Source organism: Rhinichthys klamathensis, unplaced genomic scaffold (genome assembly GCF_029890125.1).
Source record: "Rhinichthys klamathensis goyatoka isolate OS25496 unplaced genomic scaffold, OSU_Roscu_1.1 h1tg000261l_1, whole genome shotgun sequence".
Classification (NCBI taxonomy): Eukaryota; Metazoa; Chordata; class Actinopteri; order Cypriniformes; family Leuciscidae; genus Rhinichthys; species Rhinichthys klamathensis.
Genome location: NW_026606782.1, coordinates 128664 through 152760, shown reverse-complemented (window position 1 = coordinate 152760; position 24097 = coordinate 128664). Strand labels below are relative to the sequence as shown.

The 24097-nt window shown below is 37.8% G+C and overlaps 2 protein-coding genes across 3 annotated transcripts in view; one reads left to right on the top strand and one right to left on the bottom strand.

Moving 5' to 3' along the window:
* rbm33b (RNA binding motif protein 33b) overlaps nucleotides 1-19073 on the bottom strand; it is a 34916-nt gene extending 15843 nt beyond the window's left edge. The window contains exons 1-5 of the mRNA XM_056267485.1: nucleotides 19010-19073; nucleotides 18622-18670; nucleotides 11306-11379; nucleotides 10760-10940; nucleotides 219-336 (exon numbers count right to left, since the gene is read on the bottom strand). Of these exons, the coding sequence (XP_056123460.1) occupies nucleotides 219-336; nucleotides 10760-10940; nucleotides 11306-11379; nucleotides 18622-18670; nucleotides 19010-19017 (430 nt within the window). The 5' untranslated portion in view covers nucleotides 19018-19073. The remainder of the gene's footprint in view (nucleotides 1-218; nucleotides 337-10759; nucleotides 10941-11305; nucleotides 11380-18621; nucleotides 18671-19009) is intronic.
* Nucleotides 19074-22342: 3269 nt separating this feature from the next.
* Nucleotides 22343-24097, top strand: part of cnpy1 (canopy FGF signaling regulator 1) — a 72313-nt gene continuing 70558 nt past the window's right edge. For both annotated transcript variants that reach the window (XR_008809025.1, XM_056267496.1), the window contains exons 1-2: nucleotides 22343-22587; nucleotides 23730-23838. Coding sequence is in view for 1 of the 2 variants with exons in the window: in XM_056267496.1 (XP_056123471.1) it covers nucleotides 23739-23838 (100 nt within the window). In the remaining variant the exon portion in view is untranslated. The remainder of the gene's footprint in view (nucleotides 22588-23729; nucleotides 23839-24097) is intronic.

Sequence of the window (24097 nt, the reverse complement as noted above, 5' to 3'; positions counted from 1 at the left end):
TTAAATCATACTGACCCCAAACTTTTAAACATTAGTGTATAAATTCAGGTTACAGGGTTCTAAAGTGTCCCAACTGTAAGAGCAGCATGGTAACAGATGGTTCGGTTAGAAAAAAAGATAAGAAAAGAGTGTGCACATCTAAGCATACACCTTCCGAGACCGGATGTGTTTGCTCAACCGTCTGGAGCACTGTATGCAGTTGGGATATGTGGTCTCACCAGGACGGCGACAGGGTCTGGTGAGTGTCTCCTCTGGGGCAGGCTGTCCCTTGCAGGAGTGTTTAAGATGATGCCCAGAGGGTTGAGGAGAGAGACCCTCTCGCAAGTCAGATCCAACCTAATACAGACAAACACCAACAACTGATCACCAAAAAACACATATTCTGACATTTTATTCAAATAAACATTAAACAATCCATGTAGACCACAGTGCATGAAAAAATAAATGACAGTAGTACATCAACATCTATAAATCTCTGGCATTTACTTTAAGACACTATGAAGAAAATAAAACAAAATTATTCTGCAGGTTTCTTTGTAATTTGATCACCTCTAAAGCAAATTAAGGAAGAGGGAAAAAAATGATAAAATAAGAATTTATATTTATATATTTTTTAAATATTATAAATAAATAAAATAGAGAAAATGTAGAAAATAAAAGTATATTTTTAATAAGCATTGTTATTTAACCATTTAAACATTTGGGAACAGTCTCATTTTTAAAAAATAGATTAATTCTTTTATTTAAACAGGATGCATTAAATCGTTGAAAAGTGACAGTTTATATTGTATACAGTTTATAAAAGACATTTTTAATGCTACAAAATATTTCTATTTGCAAATAAATTCTGTCCTTTTGAACTTTCTATTTATCAAAGAATTCAAAAAAGTTTCATAATGATAATAAATGGGGGGTTTTAGCACCAAATCAGCATTTAGACTGATTTCTAAGAGATCATGTGACACTGAAGACTGAAATAATGGTAAACGTCCTATTATGTTAATTTTTATTAATTAATTATTATTTTTATTGTTTTGGCAAGACAACATACAGTACAATGATTGTCTTTAGTATGCTCACATTTAAGGAGAGATTTAAAATGTTAGAGGAAACTTTGCTGGCAGCCTTGCCATTATGATTACGCACATCTGACATAATTGCACAGAGCTTTTCAGGGGCATGATAACAATCATATTTCCTCAATATAAATCATATAAATCAAATTAATCCTTTCAAATAAAAGCTAACCACCCTGATTTCACCTTTATCCTCTTAAATATCCACCTCGGTTCTCAAATAAGCCCTTTTTCACTGTACTTCACATACAAAAATGCCACCCTTACCCGTGTTAATTACCTGATGCTATCGTTCTTAATCTACATTCTAAACCAAAATTGATTACTCCTTTTTTTTTCTCCTCTCCTTGGCCTGTGTGTGAATGAGATTCAAGCCAAGTCATCCTAAACAGAAAGTTAATCAGTAGCTCTATGCAACAGACTGTGGTTCAGAAATAACTGGCCATTGTGCACTTAATCAGTTCTCCACTCAAAAGGTCAGTTCCAGCCCCCCAGTAGGATTTAATTAAAAGCACTACACAAAAGCAAAAGCCGTTTGTATGAATTTGATAACCAAGCATGCTCTTTCAATGGCTAATCCTGCATTTACAGAGAGAGAGAGAGAGAGAGAGAGAGAGAGAGAGAGAGAGAGAGAGAGAGAGAGAGAGAGAGAGAGAGAGAGAGAGAGAGAGAGATAGAGCAACGGAGCAGGAAGGAGAGGGAGAGATAGAGGCAGCCGAATCTCTCCAGGGTTGGAGCCAGGTGTGGATTGCACTGCATTCAATAACGGAGATGATTTAGAGGACAATGGGAGGATGTTTCATTAGAATCATGCTCTGCCTGTTGTCTTCCACTCTCAGTATTAGAATTGCCATTGAAACCGCACAGATCGAGAGGAAAGACGGTCATGCCGCTGGGGCTCCTTCCTGAAGGAGAGATGCTGTTGTGGAATCAGAGAGTCATAAGAGGGATGTTTATATTCAGTGCACTCTAAATTAAAAAGTGCTGTAGGGCTACTGCTGAAGAAGGTCAAATGAGGGCAAAATGATTCACTTAAAAATAATTTCGGAGTTTTCTGCATAATTTATTGCAGGATAGGTAACTATTTAATAATCTAAATATTATAATATGCAAAAAAAGAAAAGAAAAAAGAAATATATCTGCAGCCAAAATCAAAACGGAGCTGAATAGAAAGTGCATCATTTTCTAAACTGAACTTCTATGACCTGGATTATTTGTGATGTGTTTTAACAAGACAGCGGTCTGATATTTTTCTTTTCACAACAGCCATTTAAGTGACTTCTGACATCACTGAATTAAAAACTTGCGGGCAATCCACTGATCCATAGCAAAGAGCCTTTATCTGCCTCACTCACTATCAGAGCTGTCATTCAGCCAGTGCAAACAAACAGCAGCCAACCCATTCTCTCCTGCAATTAATGGAATTAATGAGATCTTTCACTGGAGGCAATTCATCCATTTCAATTCAATGGAATACTCAATGCAGTTGTAAAATGAAGTTTAAAATGATAGACAGGATTAATATTTAAGCACCTTTCTACACAGAAAATATTCCGTACACACACACACACACACCACAGATGGGACCCTGCATGTACGATTAGGGTGTGATTGTATGATAATGGTATGATAATCGTGATTAATCAGATGCCCACTGGCAAATGGAAGTTTCCGGGGGGCATTTTGTCACCTGCATTCTAAACGGCATCATACCAAGCCTTGGCCCAGCGACACTGCTGATTGGCTTAGGCTGAGTTGCTCTCTGAAGTGCACCACTCGATTGAGATTCACATTTGTGAGTGGAAAAATACACACCACCAGAGCACATGAACATAACCGGCTTGGAAAACAATTTTTGAAGAACAGACAAGTGTGCTTGGTCAAACACCCAAGACCTTGCAGCTAAAAAGCAGAAACGAACGATAATTTTCTCCTTTACTAAAAAAAGCAGCCCGTGCAACCATTTCAAATGTGCACATTTATAAAGCCATTTTTAAGGAGGCAACGACCAATGATTTTGGACTTCATGGAAAGTAGCAAGTTGATTGATTAAAAGAAAACAGGATTACAGGTTCAGATTAATTGATAAAAACTCATTTCTTGACATCTAATGTGTAGAGCAGAACTAATTTGAGGAAAAGATATTTAGGAATGATATTTTGACATATTATAATGAATAAGACTTCAACTGAATAGAAATGTTGATGCTGGGGCATATGTACCAAGCCCGTGACCTCACATCCTATTGAGCATTAAGTCCCCCTCCTCCCTAGAAATGAAATAAACATGTGCCTAAAGCCCATATCAAACCTTTCCAGTTGCACAAGGACGCCTATCAATGTTTACAGATTCAACTCAAACAGTGTTTAGCCAGGGCACTCATGATTAATAGCAGTAGAAAACATATACACAGCACTGTCTGTGAGCGCACACACACACACACACACACACACTGAGCGAGCAGCTGCTACTCCCTTGGATGCTCAAGGGAACCACAGCAGGCCGGGCAAGGCTTTGTATAGACATCAAGGGCACTGCAATAGAAAAGGATAATGCCTATTTGACACTTACTTCGGTACAGACACCTTAACTTCCATTGAAGACAGGAAATGGACTTACAAGCTATTAAAGAACATTCCAATGAATAAGGAGCTTTGCAGTTTAATAAACAAGAAAGCAGTTATTTACTGTAATGACTAGAATATTTAAGCATATATTATTATTAAAATATATAATGTAATTTGGAATTGTATTATAATTATTACTGACAATAATGAATATAATAAATATTTTATATTATTAATAATGTATTTGGGAATTTGTATCATTGACAAAAACAAGAATAATAATGATTTATATTTATAATAATAATGAATTATTATTACTATTATTATTAAAGTATGATGTATTCTGGAAAATTATTGCTGATAAACCACAACAACAATAATAAATCATTAAAATATTTTAAAATAGCATTATTATTATCAATAATAACACAATAATATAAACATACATATTGTATTAATAATAAATGTCAATTAATTTATTAAACTGCATTATTAATATGAACAGTATTAATACCCCTAATTTAGAAAAAGTCAATAAATGTTGAGACGAAATGGCAAACCAAAAATCTAAACCCAGAGCAATATTTATCAGCTCATTATTCCATTCACAGCAATAACAGCTTGATGAAATGAAAGTAAATTTGCGAAGCCCTCAGGCAGAAAGCGGCTGCAGGCCTGAGACTGACCTTGCCGAAAGAGGGCTCTTCTGGTCCTGGGGAAGGAGCCGATTGGCTCGAAGTGTTGTGGGGGCTCAGAAAGAGAGAGAGCTAGGGTGTGACTCAGGACTCTGAAGGGTTTGGTCTGTGGGTGGAACGTACTTCCCCTGAGGGGTGCGAGCGGGTGCAAAAAGACCAGGTTTGATTACATCTTCTAAAAGCAGTGTTTAATGATACTGTATACCTGTTACAATAGGGTCAGAGCTATATGATGTTCTTCGTTGAGAGATGACTTTATCAAATGTGATATCATTTGAATAAAGCGGGGCAATTCAGGACTTTACTCCAACGACGCCAGCAGACAATAGGGCTGCCACTCGTGCTGCAAAGAGAGGAAGGAGGGGCTGTGATACCTCGCCTCCGCCTGTCTGTGTCTATTAATGCCATGATCACAGATTACCGTGACTTCAGGATAGAAAGAGCAGGGGCTGAAGGGAACATAGAAAGAGAGACAGAAAGGTAAAGAAAGGGAAAGACAAAGAGAGGGCCTTAATACTTAAAACCTCTGGTGTGAGCAACCACCTGAAACATTTTTACAGACAAATACAAATGTGTCAGAGGGGAACTGCTCAAAGAGTCACAGCCAATAAAGTGAAGAGAGCATGATTAGAAAAATAAGATCCATTTATACTAATTATACACTTTGTATTTATATTATTTTATCATTCAAATTATATTTCACAACTTTCTGTGACTTAACTTTTTCTAAATAAAATAAAAACAAATGCAAAATATGAAAAACGACTGTTTTTTTGGAGATATTGTATTACTACATTTTACATGAAAGAAATTTGGAGATAAATATCTGTCCATTTAATATGCCAGATGTTAATGTAGCAATATTTATAAGGCAATCTCAAAAGGCAACCTTGGAAGATATAAAATCAGCATCAGGTGTGCCGTTTTGAGGCACTACAGAGGAGTTTACGTTAGAGCGAATAAAGACATCTGCAACTCCAGTCAGCTTTTTGCAGATGACATAATGCTAATGTGGAGCTATGCATAATTTACACTCACTCTACTCACTCCTGACATGTTAAATGAGCAGTTTCAGCCGATCCGACACCAGCAACGCTTCATTCAGCATTCGTCATGGAGTCGAGAGGGAAGAGGGAGAGGGTTCTCTTCATCATCAATTAAACAATTAGAGGGACATGTTTAGAACAATACCGCAGCGCTATCAGAATGTGCAACCACTGTCTTTTGCATTAATTAAATATTATATAGGGCTTTACAGTAATCGTCTAATGCAAAAGATGTTTTTACCACATGAGAGATGCTAAATCCAAAGCAAAACACAAAGCTAATTTCGCATGATTGACTCAAAGTGGAAAACTGCCAAGTTATTTTGCATAATCCAAATATCAACAACAGTAAGAGGAGCAACAACCCTTGATGATTGAAATAATTTCGTAAAGCAAACTCACCAAGCTCACATACTCGCTTGACAAAAAGACCAAAACATTTTTTTAATCTATACATACACACGCTCATTCTTGCAGTTGCCAATGAAAATGCACAATTACATGTACTAAAGTTAATACATGCAAATAGTTGGCAGGATAGGCATTTTATGTTTAATAAATTCATAAATTCCCATTGAGTGCTGGTCTGCTGGGACTGGGGGTGTGTTGATTATGTTAGTATGGAGTGTGTATCAATCCCCCATTCTCTTGTCTGTCTATTAACCCCAAGGTCTTTCATTTCAAAGCAGAAGATCCCTGTTTACCAAAGCAGCCCTGCTTCAAGTCGATCGGTTCCACTCTGCACTATTCTCAAACAACCACAAAACATAAAGAAAAAGAACCTAAATAAAACATCCTGATGTGATGTAGATTGCTCACAGATCACCCCTGCCATAAAATGAATGGTGACAAAACTGTACATAAACTGCTGAAGAACTTGACCAGCACTGAAAACCTGAGCCATTGCCGCACTAACGGTCAGCAATGGTGGTTGTGAAATCTATACAACAAGCATCATATCGAACCCTCCATTTTAACCTGTCTTCCTCTCAACAGGCTATGAATCAGCAATTATTTCCTTCACACTATGTGTCACAATCAATTTCACTGCTCTGCGTAACAGAATGGTTTCGGGTGACATCTCCAATCAGTAGGTAGGGAGCACATCCTTTTAATGGAAATAGGGTGCTGCACAGGGTCATAACTTCTGACAAAATGCAAATTACATTTGTAACATAAACTGAAATGTCAATTGAGCTTTGCTAGAGCTGCCCCTAAGGTTTTTATACTTGGAAATGTACAGTGCATGGTGTGCACTAGATCAAGAGTCGAATGGTGCGAGTGAAATGGTTGTTTTAAAACCATTTATTCATTTTTTCTATTTTCTACATCTGAAAGTTGTAAAGGTTAGGTTCTCTTTATCGCTTCCAAAATAGTTTTTTTTTTACAGTTTTGGCCAACAAAGCACTCAAACAGAAAAAAAAAGCAAATTAAGCCCAGAACATTTTTTTTTACAAAATAACAAAATTAACAGGAAACAACATGATTTTCCATTGGATTACCTTACTCTGTAAAGCTAGAATAGCGCATGACCAAGCATTAAAGAAAACTGCTGAATAGGCTCCAGAGCTAAAATTATGTCAGCTTGCATTTCAAAACTGAGAAGTGACCAGAGTGCCGATGGGAATCCCAGCCCCCACAAGCACAACCCCTTCTTAGCTTAAAAAAAAAAAGCCCCCCGGTCCCTTTTGTGTCTCTACTCCTGACACAAACAATGCAGCTCAGAGCCACAATTGGAGGCTAACACTCTGTGCACAGAGACTGTAAACCTAACAGCAGACACCATCTGTACCGCAGGTGTATGTTTATGTTTACAGTCTAGGCTAACAGCTTCTTGCTACTACATAGAGCGGTAGGTCAAAGGTGACAGACGGATCCAATTAGCTGAAGATTTAAGATATCAGCATCTATTTAGCAAACTAAATGGTTAGGCTGGCAGATGACAAGACATGACATTTGTTACAAAAGTGGACTTGGACTTTATACTGGCAAAAGCGCAAAAGTTTTTGGTTGTCAATATCATAACAGAAATACCTTATTTACCCACAGGTGTACTTGAGACCCATTACTAATGAAAGTGTCAGCTAATATGGGGTTACAAAGATAAAGTTAGCAGTATTTGGCTTGTCATGTGATGCTCAATATGGCAGGCACCACAAGGTAGGTAATTTCATTAGGTTTAAACTTTATTAAGTGGAGAAATTACTTTGCACCTTTAACATCCAGATCTCAAGTGTGAAATACAATCCTTTGCAAAAAAAAAAAAAAAACCCAGCAACAACACTACTACCATTCAAAAGTTTGTGATCAGTAATTTTTTTTAAAGGGGTCATATAATGCCATTTTTGTACAAGCTAATATGATTCTTTAGGGTCTAAATTAAAAGTTTGTAATATACTTTAATTAAAAATTCTCATTAGTATTGTAAGAAAACACTTATTTTACCTGGTCAAAAACAGCTCTGTTTTCAGCACGCCGTTTCAGTGCATATGACTTTAAATGATAATGAGCTTTGCTCACCCCGCCTCTCTGTTCTGTGCATACACCGTTTGTAACACAATAACCATAACGCGTTGTTCAGTATAAACGTGGGATTATGAATTATATTGAGAACATCACATAGAAAACATGCCGTAATGTACCCTGAGTGTAAACCTTAGACGCATTCATTGTGAAGCGTGCAGCTAGCGATTTGCAAAGATTAATATATTAATATAAAGTTTAATAAAACGTTACACTCACTTCCGTTCTTCTGGAGATTCAGCAGGAACACGAATATCTGGTACCGATCCTTTTTTCATGAGCAGCTTCTTAGCAAATCCAGCTTTATACTGATCCTCGTTTATAAAGCAGTCTGGTGTGTGAAATTATTCGCGCAAACATGAAAGCATTAACGTTGCTTGTGGGGAATATTCCCTTCGAAAACAAACACAGCCACTGCGTCTTCAGCGGTTCGGATTTAGGAACATTAAAATGACTGCTGTGTTTGTTATTACACCCAAGAACAGAACACCACAATCGCTTAGACGCCATTCTGCTCATAGACAGTGCTCTAGCATATCGCGCCGGTCCGCGCAGACTATGATTGACAGCTCCCTCATGAGCGAGGGCGGGTCTGTGTTGAAACGCTCCTGTCAATCAACAATCGTGGGAGGGGCGTGCGAGCTTGTGACGTCACAGGCTCGAACGGCTCGATTTGAGGCAGGGGAAAACATATAAGGAGATTAAAACAAAACCACTGGATGGATTTTTATCATTATATGATGGTTGTGTACAGGCACTGCTAACACACATTTCAGTACAATCAACTTGTAAAAGTGCATGTACCATTATATGACCCCTTTAATGATGCCTCTTGCAAGGGTCATCAAGGCTGCACTCATTTGAATTTAAATTGCCTGTTTTGTATTTAAATATATTTTAAAATGTAATGTATCTGTATTTTCAGCATCATTACTCCAGTTTTCAGTGTCACATGATCCTTCACGTATCCATCTAATACGCTGATTTGGTGCTCAAGAAACTTTTCTTTTTATTCTCAATGTTGAAAACAGTTGTGCTGCTTAATATTTTTGTGGAAACTGTAATGTATTTTTTCAGGATTCTTTGATGAATACAAAGTTCAAAACAGCATTTATTTGATTTTGAAATAGACATCTTTTGTAACAATGTAAAAGTCTTTGTCACTTTTGACACATTTAATGCATGCTTGTTGAATACAATTTCTTTCAACAACAAAAAAAAATTACTGACCAGACCACAAACTTTGGAACCATATTTTTTTTTTCGCCTTCAAATTATTAATTTTGTAATTAGTAGGCCTGGCGTCTATGTACTTTAAATTCACCTTCTCTTTTGAAATACCAAAACATAAAATAACTCTTTTTACTCCTGCACGAGCAGGGCTCGACAAAAAGCACCGCCCGATGGCCCGGGGCCAGTGTCAATGATGGTTGAGGTAGCTGTCCTTGCCTGATCGGACCAGTGCTGCAGCGTCACAAAAGTTTATCATTTGCACGTTTTTAAGCCTTGCCAGTATAAATATTCAAGTGAAAGAAGACACAAAAGAGAACGTGCGGTGTTCGCACGGTGTGTGAGACTTTAGACCAACCTGAGAAGCACTATTTAAATTCATTTGTATGTTTGTTCTATTGTATTTAGTTGTCCTATTGCTATTATTTTTTCTTATTTTATTACTGACTGTTAGCTTTTCTTTCTTAATTTATGAAATGTATATTTGTTAAGCAAGTAGTTTTTGCTGTGATATCAAAATTGGAATCGAGAATTGTGAAATTTCACTGGTATCTGAAATTTGGTGTCATAACATTATTTATTAAGGTTTCATGTGTCAAACACAATGAAAACAATAACTATTTTAACTGAATTAATTAATTAATTACTTTTTTGCGGTGAAAATTTTGTCAGGGCAAGTAAAAATCTGAACCACTGGCCCTTCGGACCAGTAAAAAAAATCCTTAGCGTTGAGCCCTAATGTGTAAAGTGGACAAAACCATCCATATTTAATCCATCTTTATGTTGGCCTGCTGATGATGGTCACTGTAGTCACCAACTTCCTGCTAAAACATAACAGTGTTTCATCACAGGCTTTATGTTTTATTGATTAATCATCTGAACATCTAATCAGCTGACATTTGGATAGAGCTGTCCCTGTATCTGATTAACATATTCAATAGCATTACCATTGAATTACTCACTCTGGGTTATCCAATGACAGCTTATTTGACCTTATTTTGTATTGCTCTCAATCACTTATGAAAAGATTGTATCTCCTCCTACAATGAAAGGCAAGCCTTTATTCAGCAATGTCTTAGACGTCCTTGAAATAATGATACATTGACTTCACAACACGTATCACACCATTATTAGGGATAATCTCTTTCTCTGGTGGACAGGAAAATAAGAGAAGAGTATCAGTTATATCCTCCATATTTAAGTCACACAGATATCTTTTAAAGGGTCAATAATCTTTTCACCTACACAGGACATTATCAGATTTGGTTTACGGCTTGATAGAAGCCTATGCATTATCTGAGGCTGATAATTGGCGGGGAGTCTCTCCTACAACACAAAGGTTCTTTTCCGCAGGGATGCGGGCCTCAAGGTCAGAGCTCAGTTCTGCCATGGAGACAACAGGGGGGCATTACCTTCCACCAAACAAGCTGTCAGCACTAACTTTGTCAGGGCACAGACAAATAAACTGCTAGAGAGTGATAATAGATCTAATTTCACCTCCCTGTCACTCCCTCCCTCCCTCAAGGGAGACAATTCCAAAGCACCGAAAGAGCTTAAGGAGGGGAAGGAAAAAAATAAAACGACAAACCAATGCTATCTAAAGAGATAAAGGGGTAACTCACTTGAAATTCATCTCCAGAAGGAGCATTGATTTCGATGTCTAAAACTTCACCAGGGTCCACCTCTGTCTGCTCTTCTTTAGGACATATGGTTTGGTCTTCAGCAAGGTGTGGAGTTTCACACACGAGGTAAGGCTTTGCAATCGCCTGCACTTTTGGTTTAGAAACACTTTCATCCTGACATCTGAAAAGAAAACACAACCTGTCAAATGTACCACAATGCAAATATAACTGTTCAAAAAAAATTATTGATACATGTCCATTTTAATGAAGTATTAAGATTATTGGCCATGTCGGGAAATCAGTATTCTCTAAGTACAGCATCGTAATTCTTGTTTGGAAATTTGCCAGATGAAAAAAAAAAAAAAAAGAGCAAGATAAGGGCATTCTGAAAACAACATTCCCATTATGTGCAATGTGCTTCGACAGTGTTTGCTCTGAGCAGAGCTTAGTCGAAACAAAGGCTCTGGGACGCATCAAAAATCAACCTTTATCCAACAGTTCACCTATAGACCAGGTTGCTACAGGAAGAGGAAAAGTTCACCCTACCTCATAGTTTCGTTCTCATCATCGCTACGCAAAAGGTCATCGTTCAGCTCTTCATCTGATGTATCCAAGAGACCCTGAGAAATACACCCTCAATTTAAGTATGTTCCAAACAACACTTAATGAGTCATTCATTTGAAAATGGAAGCTATTGAACTAACGAGAACTTATCCAACTTATGTAATGTAGACATATCTTCTTATATTGGTTTACCAATCTATTTTGTGGTAATATTTCACATATACCAGTACTGTGTAAAAGTCTAAGGGACATTAGTATTTTCACACAAAAAAATGGTTTTAAAGGTGCAGTAAGCAATTTCTGGTAAAACGCTGTTGATGTTTGAAATCACCACAACAAACACGCCCCTACCCAAAAGGATTACACCTAGGGGTGTGCCGGTTTCAGAATTGGGGGGGGGGGGGGTTCGTCTGTTATAGGACTTAGTTTGAATGAACGACCAGACACTGATTAGTTAACTAGAAGTGAATGTGCTTTCCATTAAATGAATCACACACAGTAAACAAAACCTTAACAAAAAAAAACTTTGCAATGAACTTTGCCATTTAGACGTGCAAACTGGGTGCCGGTGCAGTGAGACGTACATGCTCGGGCAGATTCGGCTTGATATCGTTAATCCTCGGATAAGGCGCCGCGCGCGCTGTTACAAAAAAAAGCCGTGCACACAGCCAAGCGAAATGGGGTCTTGCCGTTCTTGCGGACACGTCGAGTATAAACAAGGCTTTACTCTGTGTCAGCGCGCGCTCTGATCGGTAAAGGGCCACAGACCTCTCCCGAATCATCTCCAGCTGTAGCAGCTTCCGAAGCACCACTAACTCCGCCTCCGTTTCCCTCGTAAGCTAATATTAGTATTTAAAAAATGTATGATACATTTTTTTTTTTAAGAAATATTTTAGTAACACGGTTTTGGCGGTTATAGAGTTCTATTGACGGTGTTCAACTATAACCGTCAGTCTCACGGTTATATAAATACCGTCACACCCCTAATTACACCCCTATGTTGATGCCTCCACCCCCATATTCACAAACACGCTATGCAACACAGGCAACGACTATGGCGGGATCTGCTGTACCTGCTGCCCAAGGGAATGATGTCATCAATAAGTGAAAACAATGTGTTACTATGTTCATCCCTTCCATCCCAAAAAACAAACACCGTTTTCATGAACAGCTTCCTACATAACACGATAGTCCAAGTAACTAATATATCACAATTGTGACAAGATTAAGGGGTTATAGCAATCACTAAAAGGCCGGGGAAACAAAAGAAAAAACATATTTTAGGAGTATCTTATCTTACTTTGGACTTTCGGACATACTTTGGGAGCCGTTGCTTGAAACAGGCAGTGTTTCTTATTATAAGAAACACTGTTATATTATTACAGTTATATTATTCTTATTATAAGCCTGGAATGTCTAAACCTCCTCGGTTTAGACATTCCAGGCTTATAATAAGAATAATAATGCGAAAATGAACAAACGAAAATGACACACGAGTATACACTCACCTAAAGGATTATTAGGAACACCATACTAATACTGTGTTTGGCCCCCTTTCGCCTTCAGAACTGCCTTAATTCTACGTGGCATTGATTCAACAAGGTGCTGAAAGCATTCTTTAGAAATGTTGGCCCATATTGATAGGATAGCATCTTGCAGTTGATGGAGATTTGTGGGATGCACATCCAGGGCACGAAGCTCCCGTTCCACCACATCCCAAAGATGCTCTATTGGGTTGAGATCTGGTGACTGTGGGGGCCATTTTAGTACAGTGAACTCATTGTCATGTTCAAGAAACCAATTTGAAATGATTCGAGCTTTGTGACATGGTGCATTATCCTGCTGGAAGTAGCCATCAGAGGATGGGTACATGGTGGCCATAAAGGGATGGACATGGTCAGAAACAATGCTCAGGTAGGCCGTGGCATTTAAACGATGCCCAATTGGCACTAAGGGGCCTAAAGTGTGCCAAGAAAACATCCCCCACACCATTACACCACCACCACCAGCCTGCACAGTGGTAACAAGGCATGATGGATCCATGTTCTCATTCTGTTTACGCCAAATTCTGACTCTACCATCTGAATGTCTCAACAGAAATCGAGACTCATCAGACCAGGCAACATTTTTCCAGTCTTCAACGGTCCAATTTTGGTGAGCTCTTTTTCCTTTTCACACCATTCTTTGTAAACCCTAGAAATGGTTGTGTGTGAAAATCCCAGAAACTGAGCAGATTGTGAAATACTCAGACCGGCCCGTCTGGCACCAATAACCATGCCACGCTCAAAATTGCTTAAATCACCTTTCTTTCCCATTCTGACATTCAGTTTGGAGTTCAGGAGATTGTCTTAACCAGGACCACACCCCTAAATGCATTGAAGCAACTGCCATGTGATTGGTTGATTAGATAATTGCATTAATGAGAAATTGAACAGGTGTTCCTAATAATCCTTTAGGGGAGTGTATTAGGGTTGTGCCGATGGACGATATCATCGTCCATCGTGATGGCTGACAGACATCACGATGTTTAGACGGCATCGGCTAAACATCGTGTGTCCCGTTTCCATGGTGACGCGTCATGCTTGGCACGTGATTCACCACAGCCAAAATAGCGCTGTATGACAGATTTAGCGCTTTTATTTCTAAATATTAACAAAGTTGCTTACCATGTCATGAACTATCTTCTATTCCGATTCTCAAATATGTGTAAGTGAGTTTTTGTCGTTTAAAAAAACTTTATAAATTATCTTGATCTGTAACTTGAGATGGGCGCCGTGTTCGGGCCGCAGTTCAGAGATGGTGGATTTATAACAGCGCGTGAATTCACCAGTTTCTCCCGAAATACATGAAAGTGATGCCGCGTTCCAGGCAACCTGTAACCCGTGTTTTTTCAACTGGGAGTACATCGATCTAGTACGAATTCACGGGTGGGAAGTCACGGGTTTGACTGCCGTTCCAGTGCACTTTCACGGGTATAAGGTTGGGAAAACACGGGTTACAGGTTGCCTGGAACGATGTACTCCCAGTTACGAGTTGGAAAAACACGGGTTACAGGTTGCCTGGAACGCGGCATAAGTGGCCGGTGAACTGGGAGAAAAATTGAGTTGACATTATAGTTGTTTACTGCTACACTGTGTCTCTCTGATATGAATAAAAACCGTCGTCAAATATATTTGAATGGGTTGTTATTGCTGCTTCCATAGACACCATTGTGTATTTTACAAACTATAAATGTATTGTTTTGCTATAGATTATATGTATTTAAATGTCTGAAACCTAAAATAAACATTATGTGGTTAAAAACACTGAACAGTTGTAATATAGCCTATGACAAGCGCTGAGCGCGTCCGTCTTTGGCTCAGCGCCAGCCATAGCGCGAAAGCACCCAGTTTGAATCTGCCAGTTATGTCACATCACTGTACATTCGCTCTTAGTGCTCAGCTGCTGCAGAGCTGCCGACATCGAAATTGCTGATGAGATATAGAGGAAAATATCTAGTGGAAAATGCGAATATTACGAAAATTACCCCCCTCCTCCTCCCCTCCCCCCGATGTCATCGTCCATCGCGATGTTTCACTGTAGACATCGTCTGATGCCAAATTGGTAGACATCGCCCAACCCTAGAGTGTATATTCAAGCAAACGACAGCATATCTTCGTTCTGTGAAACACAGCAAAACCAACGTTACTCACGTATTGAGAAGAAATAAAGCAACATCGACGTCCATTTTCAGGCCTTCTCGCACCTCAGGCTCAAGCTTCTCCAATATTAACGTAGGTCCTACCTCTTGCCTGATCACAACCCTTCTTTTTAAAGTTGTATTCCCCTGGCAATTTAGTCGTTCTGCTAATGTCTGTCTTGTGCACTTAGCTCTCTCTCCTCGCCCATCATGAGTGTATACGCCCCCTTCCCGCTGATTGGCTACAAGAGTGTTTTGGTGCTCGGTCCGTTCCACTTTTCAACAGCGTTTTTCAAGAATGGCTTACTGCAACTTTAAGCCAGTTATATATTTTGATGTAGTGTGTCAGTAGTAAATATCAGTTTACATTTCAAAACATTCCTTTTGGTATTAATTGTAATAATCCAGTGAAATTGTGAAAGAGTCTGACAACCAAAACAAGCCTATGATCCACAAGGAGATCTGGGGTCCGTTCTTCGTACCTCGTTTAATACATCTGAGATGATTTGACAGATGCCAGAGCTTCTAATCGTGATAACTGATCTCTGGCTAATTTGGTTCTTCAAACAAATTTGCAGATTTTATTAAAATATCTGGATTAAATTGTCTGAGAATACTGTGTGTTCGTATGTTCCCTGAAGAGGGCAGATATATCGATACTCGAAAAACCATGATCAGCAATGCAGTGATTGGCTGGCGGCAAGACAGCTACGTAATGACATCATATATTTTAAAAAGACACCTGACGAAACACAGGACGAATTTTTAGACCTTTATAAAGAAAGCGACCAAAATTATATAAAAGTTATAAATAAATGAAATGTGCACTGTTTTTTTGGGTTTTTTTTTTACATGATTCCCAATTTCTAGTATTTGTACAGGCTTTACATTTTATTTTGTTTAATGTTCTAATTAGCAATTAATTTAATTTTATCTTTGAAGCAGATTTGTTATGCGACAGCATTAATTAAAGTTTCTAAAGGGTCAAGATCAAGTTATCTGCAATCTGCATCCCCTGCGCTGCATCAAGCCACTCCCATAATATCTGTCACCACTCAATTAAAGCACGGCTCAGATTAACTGTAAAGAATGTAAGACTCCAATAAAATTATAAAGCAATTATTCCATCACAAATAAATCTCTCAATCACTGGCGGTGTCTATACTATAGTATATAGACTACACAACATTATTATTTTCAAATTAATTTTATATTATTATTTTACATTATAATTGCCTCTGGTTCAGTAAGGAACCCTTGTAATAAAGTAGCAGTGGCTGGGACATATTTTAAGTATCAACGCCGCTTAAAAAGTGGCAATCTAATTCTGTTTACATGAAATAAGCTTGCTCCCGAGCAGGTTTAAAGTCCCACTCCGATCATATTTTGAGCTATTTTTAAACATTCCCAGTGGTCTTTAAATTATGATTATGCCATTTTTAGCCAAAATCACAAAACCTGTGCCGTTTTCTGGGACTTCGCTTCAGCAGAGCGGCAGTAGCTCTTTAGCAATTCGCCTCTGCGTTGTGGGCGGAGCCGTTGGCACGGAGACGACCCTCCCCCTGCCCGTTGCTGAGAGCTCTGTCTCTCCCGCTAGCTTACACCCCCAATACCGGTGGGGCAACAGTATTATATGCACGTTAATTATTATTATCCGAAGTTAATCAAAGTTATCACCGATCACCGATCATTATTTCACTCCAAGACGTCGCGTGTGGAGACGCCCAGTGGAGTTACTACGTCACAACTCCAGTCTATTTTAGCCGGCATTTTAGCGTCTGCTACTGATTCACAGCCATTTGAATGTAGAAATACTCAGAAATACAACTTTGAGCTTATTTTTCTCAAGGTGTGTCCTCTAACATCAGAAAAATTCCACAAGAACATGTTAACACCTAGAAAAACATTATTTTCATCGGAGTGGGTCTTTAAGCTTACGGACCTTTTGCTATGACAGCAAGTCCAGGATGAGCGTCGAAGAACCAAACAATCCAAGATCATGACAAATTGTCAACAATCAAATCCAGCTAACTGAGTTAGCAACGTACAAAGAACGGGCCCCTGATCACCATCATCGAGTCCATCTGGGATTACATGAAGAAACAGAAAAAACTAAGGCCATGTCCACACGGACACGGGTATTTTTATAACCGGAGTTTTTCCTACAGCGTTTTTTTTTTAAATCCCGTCCACACATGCTCGGTCTCCGTCTACATGAAAACGTAAAAACACGCAATCAAGCGCGGTCAAGAGCATGCCACGCCAGCAGGCGGTGATATAAACCTTAACCCTAAAGCCACGTTGGCCAATCAGAAGCGCAAATCTGATGTCAAACACAGCTGATAACGGCGCACACTCTGACGTCGCAAGGCAAAAACCCCGGTTTCACTGTCTACACGACAACACTGTAACCGGCGTTTCTGAAAATCCTCACCCTGGCAGGGGTTTTCAAAAATGTTCGGTTTCAGTGCGTTTTCGTGTGGACGAACGGCCGAACCGCGTAAAAAAAGTCACGGTTATAAAAATACCCGTGTCCGTGTGGACAGGGCCTAAGACAGACTAAATCCAGAAGAACTGTGGCAACGTCTCCAAGACGCTTGAAGAAACCTACCTTCACAGCTACAGTACTGTGAAAAGTTTTAGGCACTTGTGTAAAAATGCTGTAAAGTGAGGATGCTTTCAAAAATAATCCCATAAATAGATTTTATACATCAGTTAACTTCTATTAACTAAATCAAATCAATATTTGGTGTGACCACCCTTTGCGTTTTAAACAGCTTTTGTCCAGATACACTTGCTTGCACATAGTTTTTCTGGTAGCTTTGCAGGTAGTTTTCTTCAAGCGTCAAGAGACATTGCCGCAGTTCTTCTGGATTTAGTTTGTCTCAGTTTTTCTACTTCTTCATGTAATCACAGACAGACTCGATGATGGTGAGATCAAATCTCCGCGTGGAGCGCCGGCTGTTATCAGACTCTTTGTGCATACAAAAATCTCACTGAATTATTACAATTATTGGCAAAATGATAAATACTGTCAAATAATCCAATTGAATACTTATTGGCATTTTTAAATAAATCTCACATCTGTGGAATACAGCATGCTCAGAACGTTAATAATCTAAAGCAGGGGTAGGTAACGTCGGTCCTGGGGCGCGAATATTTTTGCTACTTTCTATTCAGCTAGTCTTCTCAGTTATTAAAGCGATGTGAAGACTTTGCAGTTCCATTCACTTAAGATCTGGTCAATCCTCAAGAGACCTCAAACCTGTCACAGTTAAGGCTATTTCTAGTAGTAAGGTCCCTTTATCCGCAGAACACCTTGTATTTGTGCCGTAGGACACATTTAGCAGATAATATACCATTAGCTGCAAAAAAATAGGACAGCTGGCCCTGTGAAGAAACCACCTGTCACAATCCTGAGGCAGAATGTGACATCATCACCTGAGACCTGGCATCTTAACAGATATTTACTGCTGTTTATCAGCATGTCATACTGTGCTCTGAGAATGCAATCACTTCACATGATCTCCAAGACAAGATTCAGAGATCTAAGTGTAAGACAGCAGACTTAAATCTATTCAAATCTAAGCAGTGTTCTGGATGTACAGTAAGCACTCACTTGTTTGGATGTCAGCCAGTCATCCACAAGAACGCCTTCTTCTGAATCACTTTGAAAGTAAAGAAGATACAGCAAGACCAAAGAGCCATTTAGAAACATACTGATCTTGCTGTCAACTATTCAGGCATATTCAGAAATAAACGAGCTTTACGTTACCTAAAAAGCACAATTCAACACTTTGAAATGTATACACACATACATCAAATGTGTACATGCTCTACCATGTTCATGTCTATATGGCAATAAATATAAATAGTCTTGTATATAATACTAGACATCTTTATTTCTAGATAGTCATTATGTTATTATATCCATTATTACAGCTTGGATAACACACAGTCCATTAGGCCGTTGAACTCAAAATTAGTTCATAGCAGCATTAAGTTACCTGTTCATATCTGGAACTTGATATTTCCCTCTGAAGGACCTCTCTCTGCCAGGTTTGTCATAACCCTCATTGTTCGCTGTGAAGAGAATAAATCAGTTTGTTTATGTTTGAATTAAAATTAAGGCGCGTGCCGTGGCACACCAAGAGTGGTTTTAATACAAGAAAATGTACCAGAGAACGTGCAATGCAGGAATAGGCCTACTAATAATCCATTTCTGCACACATAATACTGTCTATTTCAGAAATAGATAAGCCCTACGTGTTTAAGAAAACATAAACGTGCAATATTTGAGCAGTAAAATGATACATTATTCGTTGCGCATGCGTGCGCACTTGCGCAGTAACGTTACTCATTTAGAGAGAGGCGTACAGTTTTTTTTTAAATCCCGTTTTCGTCCCAGTTAATGTTTTGAGCGTTGCACTTTATTTATTGTTTTTTTGTTTGTCAGTTGAAAGTGTCAAGAAACATGGAAGAGCAATGTTCAGCACTTAACGTTACGTGGCTAACGACTCGAGCACCGTGATCCGTGAACCACCTACGAAACCTTGTACGGTAATAATAATATAGTGTGGTTTTAGACGAGGAACCCAATGACAATTTGCCTACCGTGAATATTTTCCATAATATATGATACACAGCCTGTCTGACCTGATGTACACTAACGGTTTCAAATGTGAAAAGTTATAAAAAAGGGAGATATGCAATGGATTGTGGGTAAAAAATGTAAACAACAACTTTTGAAAACACACATTTAAAATTGTGTGTGTGTGTAATGTATATTATATATGGTCTTTAATATACTTTAAAATATAATTTATGTGATGCAAAGCTGAATTTTCAACTTATAGTCTTCAGTGTCACATGATCCCTCAGAAATCATTATAATAATGCTGATTTTTTTGGAACCTGTGATACCTTTTTAGGTTTCAATGATGAATAAAAAGAACAGCATATATTTTAAATAGAAATATTTTCTAACAATATAAATCTTTACTACCACTTTTTTTTTATCAATTTAACACATCCTTGCTGAATAAAAGTATTAATTTCTTTCAAAAAAAAAGAAAGGAAAATTTCTGACCCCAAACTTTTGAACATTAGTATAGGCTATATCGTTAAAAAAAGATTTATATTTTAAATAAATGCTGTTATTTTTCTCTTTTTTTCTTTAATTAATCCTGAAAAAAGTATCACAGGTTATTAAAAAAAAATTAAGCATCTCAACTGTTTCCAACATTGATAATAAATGTATGATAATACCCTGTATTTTTTATCAAATAAATGCAGGCTTGATGAGCATAAAAGACTTCTTTCAAAAACATTAAAAATAGTAATGTTTCAAAACTTTTGACCGGTACTGCTATATATATATACTCATGTATTTTAAATATATATATATATACAGTCGTGCTCAGAATTTAATGGCACCCCTGGTAAATATGATCAAAACTGGCTGTAAAAAATAAATCTGCGTTGTTTATCCTTTTGATCTTTCATTCAAAAAATTGCCAAAAATCTAACTTTCATTGAAGTAAAAGAATTGAAAGTGGGGGGGGAAATCACATTATGAAATAAATGTTTTTCTCCAAAACACGTTGGCCACAATTATTGGCACCCTTTTATTAAATACTTTTTACAATCTCCTTTTGACAAGATAACATCTCTGCTTCTTCTCTTCAGTTCACTCCACTCATCAGGTCAGGGAACTGGGACGGTCATGGCAGAAGCTTCATTTAGTGCTCCTTAACACATTTTTGTGTTGATTTTGATTTTTGTTTTGGATCGTTGTCCTGATGGAAGATCCAACCACGGCCCATTATAAGATTTCTAACAGAAGGCGTCAGGTTTTGATTTTTTATCTGTTGATATTTGATAGAATCCACGATGCCATGTATCTGAACAAGATGTCCAGGACCTCCAGCAGAAAAATATGCCCACAACATTAAAGATGCCATAAAGCTCTATTTTTAGTTTCATCTGACCACAGAACCCTGTGCCGTTTGAAGTTTCAGTCATGTCTGACAACTGATGCTGTGGTTTGTTTTTGGATGAGCGAGGAGGATTTTTCTTGAAACCCTCCCAAACAACATGTGGTGATAGGGGTTGTTTGGTTTTTGTTTTGTTTTTGGCTTTCTGACCCCAAGACTCAACTCAATTCTCCATCTATGATCCTTGATGAGTCTTTGGCCACTCAAACTTTCCTCCTCACCGTCCATTAAGGCAATATAGACACACGTCCTATTCCTGGCAGATTCGTAACATCTTTAGTTGATTGGAAACTTCTTAATTATTGCCCTGATGGTGGAAATGGGAATTTTCAATGCTTTACTGTAGCTATTTTCTTACAGCCACTTTCTATTTTGTGAAGCTCAACAATCTTTTGATGCACATCAGAACTATATTCTTTGGTTTTACTCATTGTGATGGATGATTATGGGAATTTGGCCTTTGTGTTTCCTCATATTTAAACTCCTGTGAAACAAGAAGTCATGGCTGGACAATTTCATGTTCCTAGTCACCCTGGTGTGCTAAAAAAGGTATATATTAATGGGAATATACTTCAGAGATATTTTACTCATAAAAAATTCTAGGGGTACCAATAATTGTGGCCAATGTGTTTTGGAGAAAAACATTTATTTCATAATTTGACCCATCCCCCCCAGATTTATTTGTTACAGCCAGTTTTGATCATATTTATCAGGGGTGCCATTAATTCTGAGCATGACTGTATATATATATATATATATATATATATATATATACTCATGTATTTTAAATATTCTGTAACTTCATCTATCCCATTGCCATGCAAATTTACATAAAACAAACTTTTTATAGTAGTTTTCACAAAATAGAAGGTATAAGTTCCAACAATATTTAGATTTAATTGATTAATTTATAGAAATCTGTTACCTTATTACGACCTCCCATGCAGCTTGATCTTCTCTGTTTACCCAATAGAAAACAATATGATATTTTGTTACTATTTTAGCACACTGCAATTGTTAATTAACGGCAACAAATGAAGTAGTTGTTACAAAAACAAAGTATTTTATGTTTTTTTTTTTTTTTTTTTTTTTTTACTGAAAACCGATTAGTTTCTTTCATGGAATTATTCACATAACTGCAGGTACTAAAAACAGATGATTCCTACCTATAGACAGTAAAAGGAAGTTCCTACCATGCTTGATTGACACTAATGATATCTGGTCGAGTGGCGTCTGGGAACTTTCTCATCCGGGTATTTGATGTCTAGGCATTCTTTGCTTTCATTGGATAAAAGTCAGAATTCTGTGATTTCATTGGATGCCGCGGCTGTCAATTCTCATTGTGACCAGCAAGGTTGCTGGTCGTGGCAGCACGACGGACCGGCACGTAGATAGTCTTGGCTTTTTGTATAGGAAGAGCGTTTGTAATTCATTTTCAGACGGATTGTTGAGCTTCTGTGTACGCTACCTCGTATCTAACGTGTACCCTAGTTTGCCTCAGTTTGTTCTTCTTCTTTTTTTGTAGCAACGAAAACTTTTACCATTAAGTTAACTTACCTCACTCACCTTTTGTTGTTCTCACGTCTCAGGTAAGACAGGAAACACTTAATCGACTGTTCATGATGTCTTGATATAATGAATGTAAAATTATAGGTTGGCCAGTACCCTATCCAGTCCTTAATATGTAACAGTTAAGCCATTTTAGTTCTTTATTTTCGTTTTTTTTGGAGGAGCTGCTAATTTACTCTCACACACACGAAACAGGTGCAGCTGTCAGAACACATGAACAGATTTTGTGCAGCAGCAAGTTTTACTCGGAGTATTCAGAGCGTTGACTCTCATTTAGACTAGTATCCTAACTCTTTTAAATGACAGAGGGGAATATTGTGATGAGTCACTGTTTTGGTTAGCAGCACATTAGTTTTAAAAAGGAAATTACGTAGTTGATGGACGAAAAATAGTAGTGTTGATCAATTGGGCCCGCCAGTTCGTTCAGAAATTATTATTTTTTTAAAGATTGTAAAGTCAGCTGATTATAGAACTTCAAGACTAATATGCATACACCTTAGAAACTATGTAATAAGGGGCTTTTTAAGGCTATAGCTTGACAACTTGGCATTTTAAATAATACAGTGAGGTGGAGGTGTGTTATAGCATTATACTTTCTCTTGGTGTTCACTATTCCAACCATTACTAAAAAGGCTTGTGTATTTTTTAATTCTCTCTTGAGTGAAATGCCACATACTTTTTCAGACCATTATTAGTCCCATTCAAAGAATTTAGTAATGTTGACACTCATTGTCATCAGAGAAACTTGTTTGTTTAAAAAGATATGCCAAATGTGTGCTCATTGTAATTGTGGCATTTCATAGATTTGTTATCCTTAGTAGACCACTGATGTTTTACGCCATGTAATATATCCCATATTTTTGTCCAAACGGGCCCTCTGAACACCAAGACACTATTTTTAATATACCGGTATGCAAAGCTGATAGACCCAAACCGTTGGCTATCTTGTGTGTGCCAATTTGGATATATTTGTATAATAGCTGAGTGTTTGCTTAAAAGTTAGATATTTTACACAATTATACAGTTGTTCACTCAAACTGGGATTTTTTTCTGTTGGTTATTGTAAGATTGTGAAGTACTTTCAGTACAATTGCTCAGAATGTGAGTGTCTATATAAAATGGAATAATGCAATTTCCATTAATCCATGTTTTCCTAATTCAGGAGACCAGCATGTCACCATGGATTAATCAGATTTGCCTTGTTCTTGTGGCAGTGTTCATGTTGCCCAGTTCAACAGAGTCAAAGAAAGATGAAGCATTGTACTGTTCAGGTGAGTTAATGTTATGTGGCCTTTCCACACACACACACACACACAGAGAGATTACTTGTAATGCTATAGTAGGTGAGGATTGAGCTGGTCTCTACAACACATTTACCCAGTTTTTTTTTAGTTTTTCCTATAGACATTTATTACATTTAATTTCCACTCTCTTTTAAACTGTCGTCACCATGTTTTTAAGCATTTTGTGACATCAGAGCAGATAAATGGGAGCATGTGCAATAAATGCTAATTTATTCAGAATCATTAA